The sequence below is a fragment of the Chiloscyllium punctatum genome, chromosome 32 (assembly GCF_047496795.1).
Source record: "Chiloscyllium punctatum isolate Juve2018m chromosome 32, sChiPun1.3, whole genome shotgun sequence".
In the NCBI taxonomy this organism is placed as follows: Eukaryota; Metazoa; Chordata; class Chondrichthyes; order Orectolobiformes; family Hemiscylliidae; genus Chiloscyllium; species Chiloscyllium punctatum.
This window is the reverse complement of record NC_092770.1, coordinates 21,097,584-21,111,068: the sequence shown is the minus strand read 5'-3', so window position 1 is coordinate 21,111,068 and position 13,485 is coordinate 21,097,584. Positions and strand designations below refer to the sequence as shown.

Sequence of the window (13,485 nt, the reverse complement as noted above, 5' to 3'; positions counted from 1 at the left end):
TAAGTGACAATGACGCCCAATTCATGAGTGAAGAATTCAAGTGCTTGACTAGGATTGGGAAATTCAGAACCAGACATTATCATCACACCATCCCCAAGCAAATCAACCATCTTGGTCTTAAATGGACATCTCCTTATTCTGAGATTACAGCTTTTGGTCATAGACTCTTCCTCAAGGGGAAAAATAACCTTTGCATATTTACTCGTCAGGCCCCCCAAGAAACATTGGGTTTATAAATTCACATTAAGAAATGCTTTGTTCTGTAACTCCTACCTGACCATTGCCTGAACAGGGGTTTTGGAATCCACCTGGACATTGTCGGCAGTCTGAACCATAGAATCCTTTGCAGCACTTTGGTATCTAGAAACCACGTCAGGAAAGCAATTGAGAAGAATGGTCATACTCTGCAAATACTACACACAGAGACCGACACACACACACACACACACACACACACACAGAGAGACAGACAGACAGACAGAAACACAGACAGACAGACAGACAGACAGAAACACACACACACAGACCGACACACACACGATTCAGCTTCTTGGTGATGGGGCTGAAGGTCCTTTCAAGGAGTTACAAAAAACAGGTTTGTCAAATATGATTTCTCTTTTGTAAATCCATGTTGACTTTGCCCAAACAACTTGCAACTTTCCAAGTGCACTTATCACATCCTTTACAATATGGATGTCAGGCTAACATGTCCATAGTTCCCCAGCTAATTTGCCTGTAGGGTCCTTCTATCTTTCTCTATTCTTAAATAATAGGGTTACACTTGCAAACGCGCACAATCTCAGAAAGATGATCACTATTGTATCCACCCTGTCTCACCACCACATTCAACACAAAGACCATCGGGCCCCAGTCAATTTGCAGTCCCATCATGTTGTTTAGTAGTATTTCTTTCTTCACTAAGACTAATTTTAGACCACTGCTACACCACTGTGAAAGATCTCTACTGTTCCATCCCCCACCCTCATTTTGGGAACTCCGACCACAATGCCATGTTTCTTCTCCCAGCTTACAGGCAAAAGCTCAAGCAGGAGACCCCCCTCGCAGATACAGGTCCAGTGCTGGTCAGAGGAGGCAGAGGATCAACTCTGGTGCTGTCTGGAATCGGCTGATTGGGCCAAGTTCAAACAATCCATAGGTATCTTGGACGAGTACACCACCACCATCACAGACTTTATCAGTGAGTGTGTGGAGGACCGCATACTGAGGAAGTCAATCCGGGTGTTCCCCAATAGGAAACCCTGGATGAATCAGGACATACAGAACCTGCTAAAAACCAGGGATGAGGCCTTCAGATCAGGAGACCCACTCAACTATAAGGAATCCAAGTATGACCTTTGCAGAGCCATCAAGACAGCCAAGAACCAATACTGATCCAAACAAGAGACCCAGACAGACACCTGGCGACTATGGCGAGGATTGAATGACATCACAGGTTCAAAAAAGAGACAGTACAAGATAGCAGATGATGACACATCCCTTCCAGATCGTCTCAACGCCTTCTATGCTCGCTTTGAGCAGAACTTCGGTGGAGAGGTACCACCTATTCTGACAAGTCTTGACGAACCTATTCCAACGGTCACTGGATCAGCGTGAATCCTTCATGTGAATCCAAGGAAAGCGATGGGACCAGACAGGGTACCAGGCCGTGTGCTCAGATCATGCGCAGATCAACTGGCAGAGGTCTTCTCGGACATCTTCAACCTCTTTCTGCAGCAGGCCACTGTCCTTGCCTGTTTCAAAAGGGTCAATATCATCCCTGTGCCTAAGGCAGCTCATGTAGCATGTCTCAATGACTACCCAGTGGCCCTAACTTTGGTGGTCATGAAGTCCTTTGAAAGGCTGGTCATGGTATTAATCAACTCCAGCCTCCCCACTACTCTTGACCCACTCTAATTTGTCTATCAGACCAACAGATCCACATTAGATGCCATATCACTTGTCCTTCACTCCTCCCTAGAACATTTTGACACCAAGAACAGCTACATAAGAATCCTACCCATTGGCTAGAGTTCAATCTTCAACACTGTTGTCCCCTCAAGACTGATTACTAAACTTAGTGATCTTGGATTAAGCCCTACTCTCTGCAATTGGATCCTCAGTTTCCTGATGCACAGGCCACAATCTGTGAAGATTGGGGACAATATTTCATCCTCACTAACACTCAACACTGGAACCTCCCAGGGGCACATACTCAGCTCTCTACTGTACTCACTATATACCCATGACTGTGTTGTCAAATACCAGACTAATGCCATTTACCACCATAGTCGGTCGAATCTCAGATGGTGACAAAACAAACTACAGACGAGAGGTGGAAGACCTGGAAAAATAGTGCCTGAGAGCAACCTAGCTCTCAATGCCGGCAAAACCAAGGAACTCCTTATTGACTTTCGGTGGGATGTTACTCATGCCACAGCACAGAGGTGGAATGAGTGGAGAGCATCAAGCTCCTGGGAATGGTCATCCACAACAAGCTTTCTTGGACTCTTCAAGAGTTACAAAGGCCCAACAACGTATCTTCTTCTGAGGCAGCTGAGGAAATTTGGCATGATGATGAATACCCTTGCCAACTTTTATAGATGCACCGTCAAGACCATTCTGTCTCGATGTATCACTACCTGGTATGCAAACTATACCATTCAAGATTGGAGACGGTTACAGAGAGTGGTGAACTCGGTCCGGACAAACCTCCCATCTATAGAATCCATCTTCCAGGCCCACTGTCAAGGAAAGGCCGCCAGCATTCTCAAAGATTCATCCCACTCTGGCAATGTTTTTCTACAACCTCTACCACTGGGGAGAAGGTAAGAAGCTTGAACACATGCACCAGCCGGTTTCGAACTGTTTCTACCCAACTGTTGTTAGAATACTGAAAAGACTCACAAACTCTTAACGTTCGCCTGTACCTGTGTTTTTGTTTTTGCTGCTGTTTACCTATTATTTACTATCTATGCTACTTAACTCTGTGATCTACCTGTACTACTCGCAAAACAAAGCTTTTCACTGTGCCTCGGTACACATGACAATAAATTCAATTCAATTCAATTCTTTCACTTCTTCATTCTCACTGGTCCCTCAGTTCTCTAGTATTTCTCAAAGATGTATTGGATCTGAGAAAATTATTAGATCTGAAACCTCACAACTGCTCAGACTCTGATGGGTTTCATCCTCGGGTCAAAAAGATGTGGCTGCTGAGATAATGGATGCATTGGATTTAATTTTCCAAACGTCCCTAGGTTCTGGAAAGATCCCAGCAGATTGAATAATAACAAAGGGAATTCCTCCATCCAAGATGGAAGAGGGACACACAGAAGGAAACTATAGGCTGAACATCTGTCGGAGGGAAAATGTTGAATTCAATTATAAAAAGATTACAGGAGGAGACTTGAAAAATCTCAGTGCAATTGGAACAGTTAACATAGTTGTTTGAAAGGGAAGTTGTGTTTGGCCAATTTATTAGAATTCTTTGAGGAAGTAACAGGCAGCAGACATAAAAGGAGACCTATAGAGATAGTGTACTTGGATCTCTAAAAAGCATTCAGCAAGCTGCCACATCAAAGGTTATTACACAAAATAAGTCCTCACCATGTAGGGAGGATGAGCATGGATAGAGGATTGGTTAGCTAACAGGATGCAGAATGGGTAAGTAGAGTACCACAGTAATCAGTGCTAGGACCTCATGTATTTATAATCTATATTAATGACTTGGATGATGGATTGAGGGAATGGTTGCTAAATTGCTGATGACATAGAGAAAGGTAGGAGAGTGAGCTGCAAAGAAACCATTTGAAGGCTGCAAAGGGATATTGATCGATTAAGGGCTTGTGCACAAAACATCGACTCTCCTGCTTCTCAGATATTGCCTGACCTGCTGTACTTTTTCAGCACCACACGTTTTGACTCTGACTTTCTAGCATCTGCAGTCATAGAATCATAGAGTCATAGAGATGTACAGCACAGAAACAGACCCTTCGGTCCAACTTGTCCATGCCAACCAGATATCCTAATCTAATCTAGTCCGATTCGTCAAAACTTGGCCCATATCCCTCTAAACCCTTCCTATTCACATTCCCATCCAGATGCCTCTTAAGTGCAGTAATTGTACCAGCTTCCACCACTTCTTCTGGCAGCTCTTTCCATACATGCACCACATCTGCATGACAAAGTTGCCCCTTAGGTTCCTTTTATATCTTTCCCCTCTCACCCAAAACCTATGTCCTCTAGTTCTGGACTCCCCACCCATAGATCTTGTCTATTTACCCTACACATGCCCTTCATGATTTATAAACCTCTATAAGGTCACCCCTCAGCCTCCAACGCTCCAGGGAAAACAGCCCCAGCCTATTCAGCCTCTCGCTACAGCTCAAATCCTCCAACCCCGGCAACATCCTTGTAAATTTTTTCTGCACTCTTTCAAGTTTCACAACATTCTTCCATTGGAAGGAGACCAGAATTGCACACAATATTCCAAAAGTGGCCTAAACCAATGTCCCGTAAAGCCGCATGACCTCCCAACTCCTGCACTCAATACTCTGACCAATACAGGAGCAGCAGTCCTCACTTTCTCCCAGTTAAGTGAGTGGGCAAAAATTTAGCGTATGGAGTAATATGTGGAAAAACAAGAGCAGTTGTTTTAGTTTGGCATCATCATTCCCTCTGAGAGTCTTGTAGCTGCCCGGAGGACCTGCACGTGCTAATTAGCAGGCTAACACATTGACTTTTACATTGGAGGTCGTTGCTGTGCTCAGGGGTTTGTACAGTGGAAACAAATTCGGGGCAATCATAGCATGGCAGGAACAATAAGCAAACTGTATTGTTTAACTGAAGAGGGAAATATAGAACATTGGAGTACACAGGATCTGCTACCTGGATCCCAAAAACAACCCAAGGCCTAACAAATAATTAGGAAGGCAATAGGATGTTACAAAGGGAATGGAATATAAAAGTAGGGACATTTTACTTCAACTGCTTAGGGCCTTGGTGAGGCCACATCTGAAGTATTTTGTACAGTTTTGGTCGCCTTATTTAAAAAAAGGATTTCGCAGGTTCACCATCCTTTGAGAAGAAATATTTCCTCATCTCAGTCCTAAACGATCTACCCTATATCTTGCGTTTGTGTCCCCTGGTTCTAGTTCTCCCCATCCAGGGGAAACATTACCCCTGCATTTAGTCTGGCCAGCCTTCTTATACAGTTATAGAGTTGTACATCATGGAAACAGACCTTTCGGTCCAAATCATCCTTGCCAACCAGATATCCTAAATTAACCTACACCTATTTGCCAACATTTAGCCCATATCCCTCTAAATCTTCCTATTCATATACCCATCCAGACACCTTTTAAATGTAATTGTAGCAGCCTCCACCACTTCCATACACACACCACCCTTAGGCCCCTTATGTCCCTTTTAAATCTTTCCCCTCTCATCTTAAACTTATGCTCTCTAGTTTTGGACTCCCCTATATTGGGAAAGGCTATTCACCCTATCAATGCCTATATGATTTTATAAACCTCTGCAAGGTCATCCCTCAGCTTCCGACACTCCAAATCCAACCTATTTGACCTCCCCTAGTAGCTCAAACCCTCCAACCCTGGCAACATCCTTGTAAATCTTTTCTAAACTCTTTAACATCTTTCTTATAGCAGGGAGACCAAAATTGAATGCAGTATTCTAAAAGCAGCCTCATCAATGTCCTGGACAGCTGCAACATGACAGCCCAACCCTATACTAAGTTCACTGACCAATAAAAGCAAGTCTACCAAACACCTTCTTCACTACCCTGTCCACCTGCAACTCCACTTTCAAGGGACTATGATGCTGTGCTCCAAGTTCTTTTTGTTGAATTTTTACGTTTTAATCAGATTCCTCTTATCTGTCTAAACTCTACTGAATACAATATTTTTACTCATAAATTGCGCTTCCTGTCATCCTCTGTATCAGTGTCATTCCGAGACCCGTAAAATCCTGTCCTTTGAGTTCAAGTTCTACCCTGGCACTTTACATTCTGAATGTTCATGATACTTACAATTACTGTTTCATTGCAGTTTCTGCTGCAGCCTTGTGTTGGCAGTCTCATTTCGATAAATTTGCTCATGTAAACGCAGCCATGCGTAAAGGTGTCCTAAATCAGACAGTAGATCACAAAAACGGCAGTTTAAGTTCTTGAATTGCACAGAAACAACATAACAATCCCGATATCTGCGTTACCTTAGTTACACGGAAGACATATCTGATACAAAGTGCTTCATAACTTCAAGAACGTAAAGAGAATAGGCTTGATTAGATTATTGATGCATGTGGGGCTATCCTTAGTGAGGAGGGGGAAGAATATGAGGGAGAAGACAGAAAGTTCATTTATAATGAAATTACTAACACACGTAGATCTCCTTCACCCCATTATTGGTGGTCATGCCTTCAGCCCTTTGGATGTTATGCCCTGGAATTCTCTCTTTCAATCTCTCTGCTGCTCCATTTCTCTCTTTTATCTCCCCTCCTTTAGAAAACAATGTTATAACTGAGCGATGGCGGAAGGTAAATGAAGGGATAGTAGAATCAGCAACTGGGGCAATGGCTTGACTTTCAGGAGTGAGGCCCCCAACTTCCCCTCAAACAGGCATCAAGTGCCTTTCAATGAGACATTAGTCCCTCCCAACCATAGGCCTAATATTGGTGACAGCATGTTGAAGCCCCTAAGTGGGCATTAACTACCCTCTTAAGAGCCTTAACTGTTGGAGGAGAAAGGAAGATTGTTCACTTTCCATCACAGGTTTAAGATGGAGATGGAGGGAGACAGAATCTCCTCCTCCTCCCTGAATAACTACTCCCCTGCCCCTAGCAAACTCACCAAAATGAAAGGGGTCAAATCTCCTTCCATGCTTGCCGTCAGTTTTTCTGTAATTACATGTGTTTCTACCTTGAGGGTGCTGCCTAAATGGAGAGTGTTTGTTCTTAATTTTTTAAAAATGAAATGATTAGATTCCCTACAATGTGGGAATAGCCCTTCAGCCCAACAAGTCCACACCGACCCTCCGAAGTGTAACCCACCCGGAGCCATTTCCACTCTGACAAAGGCACCTAACACTATGGACAGTTTAGCATGGCCAGTTCACCTGACATGCACATCTTTGGATTGTGGGAGGAAACGGAGCACCAGGAGGAAACCCACGCAGACACGGGGAAAACATGTAAATTCCACACCTGGGACCGTGGTACTGTGAGGCAGCAGTGCTAGCTATTGAACCACCGTGCCACCCTAAAGACCTATGCTGGTCTTCAGGTCAATGATCGACATTGAAACCTCCTATGTAAACACTTAGAATAGGAATTCTCCTGTAGATAGCAGGATCATTACAAACATTGACCAGTCAGACATCCTTCTGTAACTTCCACCTTCACCTTGTTCAGAACAAAACACATTCACCAGATGAATGCGCACAAGCCTAGAAACCATTAACTAACTGATTAAATCAGCATGTCATTTGTTTACTGTAATTACCCAAATTATCACTTACCATTGCAGCCATTCCAGGTGGACAAGAGCTGAGAAAAATTTTAGCACAACTTCCACACGAACCCTGAACAACAAAAATATAATAATGAGTGTATTGCAATCTATCGCACAGGATCCACACAAGTTTTTAAACCTTACAATGATAACCCTGTCGTTCCTAAGAAGGTCTTCAAGGCACAAGAGATAGTGGAACAGGCAGTAGGGCACTAAACAGAGTGGACACTCGTGTGGGGTAGTGACTGGAACAGGCAGTAGGGCACTGAACAGAGTGGGCACTCGTGTGGGGTAGTGATTGGAACAGGCAGTAGGGCACTGAACAGAGTGGGCACTCGTGTGGGGTAGTGATTGGAACAGGCAGTAGGGCACTGAACAGAGTGGGCACTCGTGTGGGGTAGTGACTGGAACAGGCAGTAGGGCACTGAACAGAGTGGGCACTCGTGTGGGGTAGTGACTGGAACAGGCAGTAGGGCACTGAGCAGAGTGGGCATTAGTGTGGTGTAGTGACTGGAACAGGCAGTAGGGCACTGAGCAGAGTGGGCACTAGTGTGGTGTAGTGACTGGAACAGGCAGTAGGGCACTGAGCGGAGTGGGCACTCGTGTGGTGTAGTGACTGGAACAGGCAGTAGGGCACTGAGCAGAGTGGGCACTAGTGTGGGGGTGACTGGAACAGGCAGTAGGGCACTGAGTGGAGTGGGCACTAGTGTGGGGGTGACTGGAACAGGCAGTAGGGCACTGAGTGGAGTGGGCACTCGTGTGGTGTAGTGACTGGAACAGGCAGTAGGGCACTGAGCAGAGTGGGCACTAGTGTGGGGGTGACTGGAACAGGCAGTAGGGCACTGAGTGGAGTGGGCACTAGTGTGGGGGTGACTGGAACAGGCAGTAGGGCACTGAGCGGAGTGGGGACTAGTGTGAGGGTGACTGGAACAGGCAGTAGGGCACTGAGCGGAGTGGGGACTAGTGTGGGGCAGTGACTGGAACAGGCAGTAGGGCACTGAGTGAAGTGGGGACTAGTGTGGGGCAGTGACTGGAACAGGCAGTAGGGCACTGAGTGGAGTGGGGACTAGTGTCAGGCAGTGACTGGAACAGGCAGTAGGGCACTGAGTGGAGTGGGGACTAGTGTCAGGCAGTGACTGGAACAGGCAGTAGGGCACTGAGTGAAGTGGGGACTAGTGTCAGGCAGTGACTGGAACAGGCAGGAGGGCACTGAGTGAAGTGGGGAATAGTGTCAGGCAGTGACTGGAACAGGCAGGAGGGCACTGAGTGGAGTGGGGAATAGTGTCAGGCAGTGACTGGAACAGGCAGTAGGGCACTGAGTGGAGTGGGGACTAGTGTGGGGCAGTGACTGGAACAGGCAGGAGGGCACTGAGTGAAGTGGGGACTAGTGTCATGCAGTGACTGGAACAGGCAGGAGGGCACTGAGTGAAGTGGGGACTAGTGTCATGCAGTGACTGGAAACAGGCAGTAGGGCACTGAGTGGAGTGGGGACTAGTGTCAGGCAGTGACTGGAACAGGCAGGAGGGCACTGAGTGAAGTGGGGACTAGTGTGGGGCAGTGACTGGAACACAGCAGTAGGGCACTGAGTTGAGTGGGAACTAGTGTGGGGCAGTGACTGGAATTGGAGTAGGGCACTGAGTGGAGTATGGACTAGGGTGGAATAGTGACTGGAACAGGCAGTATGTCACCGAGCGGAGTGGGAACTAGGGTGGGCTAGAAAGCCGATGGCCATTGCACTGTGAATGTTCCTTGGGTGTGTGTCTGACCATCTGCAGGTTCAGTGCAGATCTCTGATTCCTGGGCGCCTGCACGGTCATGATGGGATAAATTGCCTCCTGCTGTGCTGAAGATGTAGAAATAGTGTCTAATGAATACGTAGATATGCTGTGATGAACTCTGACCTCAGTAGTCATGTGATAGGACTCTGCCAAATGGTTGGAATTAATGTAGCTGTGAGCAAAGAGCTCTGCTGCTTTATCATCAAGTAAAAATTGTTAATAAACATTGTTTAAAAGAAAGTTACAAGGTTGGCCTTGTATGAAGATGACCCTAACCTATTAAAACAGTAACCATTCACTGATATTGTATGGATATGTATTTGCATAGTACAGAAATTGTCAAATGCTTCATTATTTTGACTTTTGGAATCTACTGGAATCACATTTGTTATAGGCATCTCAAGAATGTGTTAGCTATCTACATTTGCAAGTAACTGTTGGCTGGTTAAATACATGAGTACAAATTTTGATTTGGGAGTGAGGCAGTAAGGTAGGTATAGTGGTAATGACGCTGGCCTAGTCATTCAGCGATTCATGCTAGTGGTCAAGGGACATGAGCTCAAATTCCATTAAGGCAAAAAGTAAAAATTAAATTCAATACAAACTTGGAGTTATAACTATCATTAATTGTTATTAAAATCCATCTGTTTCACTATGTCCTTTCTGGAAGGAATGTCCAAATTTGCCTTTTGATCTGAAGAAGAGTCATTGGACCAAGAGTCATAGAGTCATTTAGCATAAAAACAAACCCTTTGGTTCAACCAGTCTATGCTGACCAAGTTCCCTAAACTCAATTCATCCATTTTGTCTTAATTTGGCCCATATCCCTCTAAACCTTTCCTATTCATGTACCTGTTCAAATGTCTTTTAAAGGTGTAACTGCACAGTTGATGCAGGTACAGTTCATTCCACGTACAAACCACCCTCTGTGTGAAAACATTACCTCTCAGGTCCCTTTTAAATCCTTCTCCACTCACCTTTAAAATATACCCCCCTAGTTCTGTTTCTCTCTCCACTGCCTCTGGAAGAAGCTGTTCCGAGGAGAATAGTTAGATTTATGTACATCAACTTCCAGAAGTCATTTGAAGAAGTGCCATACAACAGACATAAGAATAAAGTTAGAGCTGATGGAATAAAAGGTTCAGAGGCAACATGGACACAAAATTGGTTTAGTGATAGGAAACAGAGAGTAATGGTTCATGATTATTTTTCAGACTGGAGGAAGACTTCATAGAATCATAGAATCTGTACAATGTGGAAGCAGGCCATTCAGCCCATCGAGTTCATGCCAACTCTCTGAAGAGCATCCTACCCAGACCCACCCCATCCCTGTAACCCTGCGTTTCCCACGGCTAACCCACCCAGCCTACATATTCCGGGACACTATGGGCAATTTAGCATGGCCAATCCACCTAAACTGCAGATCTTTGGATTGTGGAAGGAAACCGGAACATCCGGAGGAAACTCGCACAGACACGGAAAGAATGTGCAAACTCCACACAGAGAGTCACCTGAGGCTGGAGTCAAACCTGGATCCCTGGCGTTGTGAGGCAGTAATGCTAACCAGTGAGAAGTTTCCCTGAGGCAGTGTTGAAATTCTTGCTTATCCTGATATATTTTAATGGTCTAGATCTGGGAGTACAGGGCATTGTTTCAAAATTTTCTGATAATATGAAACTTGGAAGCATTGTAAACTGTGAAGAGAATAGCATTAAACTTGAAAAGGACATTGACGAATTGGTGGATTGGATGGATGGGGGCAGGTGAAGTTCAGTGCATTGAAATGGAATGTGTTACATTGTGAGGAAAAAAAATGAAGAGACATAATGAAATAAAGGACACAATTGTAAGGGGAATGTAAGAGCAGAAGGACCTTTATACATGTGCATTAGCCATCAATGGTAGCAAACAGCAGTTAATAAATTGGACAGTGTCCTAGGCTTTATTGATAGGGTCACATGATTGAAGAGGTTATGTTGAACTTGTTAAGACACTAGTTTGGCCTCAGCTGGAATGTGCGACCAATGTTGGATGCTGCACTTTCGGAATGTTGCATTGGAGAGATTGTAGAAGAGATTCACAGGAATAGTTCCAAGGATAAGGAACTTCAGTTCCAAAGATAGATTGCAGAACTGGGGCTGTCCTCTTTCGAGAAGGGAAAACCGAGAGGAGATTTGGTGGGGGCATTCAAATTCAGGAATGGTCTGGTCAGACAGCAAACCTTTCCTGATCTTGTACCCATTGTATTTATATGATGAGTCCAGTTCAATTTCTGGTCAATGGTAATCCCAAGGATGTTGATAGTGAGGGATTCAGTGATGGTCATGCTATTGAATGTCAAGGGTTAGATTGTCTCATTGGCAATGGTCTTTGGCTGGCATTTGTGTGGCACAAATATTAGTTGCCACTTGTCAGCCCTGGATATTGTCCAAGTCTTGTTATATTGGCGCAGCCATAAAATCTTCCTTTAGGGAGAGCACCAAAAGGCTAAAGCTTTCTCTACCTGGTGGGTGTCTGTGCTTTGTAGATGCTTCTCAAGAAGCCACTATCGTGGGAGCCAGGGAACATAAGCAAAGGCGATGTGATTCACAACTTCCCAGAAATCTTTTGCTTTGGGTGGGGTTGGTGATGAGAAAGTGCTACTACCACATTTTCCAACCTCAGGCAGGTAAGTCAAGGTCAATGATTGGACCCCTCATGATGGGTTGGTCTTTGGTCTCAGATCAAGGACAAAAGAGAGATCCTAGCTCAGGAAATCCCTCATTGCCAACACAGACAGAAGTTTCATTTCAAACCTGGCCTTGAGGTAACTGACAAAGTGGATTTCGGTTCCTGCTTCTGCCCACTCACCAGATCTAGACAGACAGTTCGCGGAAATTGGACTGTTTCCCAAACTACACTCTTGACCTTTCAGAAAATGACAAGCACACTTCAACTAATGTTGCATCGTTTCCAGCTGTTACCTTGGTAACCCTGTACGTTTTGTCATCGCATCTATGTGGAAGGATTGGGGCGATGGATGGAGGAACTAGGACACCAGTCAAAGAGTATATCCTGCCATTCTTGCCAAGTATATTTGTGTCATCAACAGCTGCACCATGGTCCCCCAGCAAGATCTGCCCCTGTGAAAGAGATAAAAAAGACTCACCATTTATATCACACTTCTCAAGATCTCTGAACATTGCTCAAAGCATTTAATAGCTGCCATGTTAGGCTTAAAAATGGTATCTCCAAACTAGATTGTTAAGGGTTAATTATTAAGGATTAATTGGACATGGCAATAATCAATTGGAGAAATATACATTAAAAACATGCTTAGTGTAAAAGCAGCCTGTTTTGGCTGGAAGGTAACTGCAATGATTTTGTCTTGTCTTGGGGACAGACTGATTTGTAACAACAGAAGACCTGGAAAATCGACGTTTCAGGTAAAAGCCCTTCATCAGGAATTTGCCCAAAAAGTCGACTCTCCTGCTCCTCGGATGCTGCCTGACCGGTTGTGCATTTCCAGCACCACTCTAATCTAGTTAAAAATCACACAACACCAGGTTATAGTCCAACAGGTTTAATTGGAAGCACACTACCGCATCTCTGAATCATCACTCTAATCTTGACTCTGATCTCCAGCAACTGCAGTACACATTTCGGCCTGCTTTGTAACACACCTGGGCCTATTTGCTTCACAAACGAATGCTTAGGTAAGAGACTTAGAATTGGAAATACAGCACGTAATATGAGATTCAGAATAACGTTGATGTTGGGGACCTTTTGCTATTGGACTGGAGTTTGTGGACCTGTGGAAACTGAGGTAGAGCTCCAAGTGCTAGCTGTAAGTCAGTGGGCAGAAGACAGTGAGACTCACTTGTTGTATATGTGTAAAGCAGACATAGATTCACTTATTAGTTTGCATCAATCTGAAACAGAGTAAGCTAAAAAATTTGCTTTGTACAGAAGTCCACATGTCTTCTTTTATTCATTTTGATCAGACCTTAAAGAATCTATTAGGCACTTTCAGCCAAACAATACAATAGTCAATAAAATACTTTTGGAGGGTAGTCGCTGTTATAACATAGGAAAGACCTAGTGTGCTGCCACAAGCGTCAAGGTGTTCATTGACAAGATAATCTGTCTGCGTCATATTGATTGAAGGATGAATATTAGCCAGGACACCATGGATAACTCTCC

The 13,485-nt window shown here is 44.5% G+C and overlaps 1 protein-coding gene across 1 annotated transcript in view; it reads right to left on the bottom strand.

The window, feature by feature from the left end:
- The window catches only part of stab2 (stabilin 2), a 175,702-nt gene that overhangs the window by 107,172 nt on the left and 55,045 nt on the right, over positions 1 to 13,485 (bottom strand). Inside the window, exons 18-21 of the mRNA XM_072551848.1 lie at positions 12,267 to 12,425; positions 7,533 to 7,595; positions 6,047 to 6,142; positions 274 to 360 (exon numbers count right to left, since the gene is read on the bottom strand). Coding sequence (XP_072407949.1) covers positions 274 to 360; positions 6,047 to 6,142; positions 7,533 to 7,595; positions 12,267 to 12,425 — 405 coding nt within the window. The remainder of the gene's footprint in view (positions 1 to 273; positions 361 to 6,046; positions 6,143 to 7,532; positions 7,596 to 12,266; positions 12,426 to 13,485) is intronic.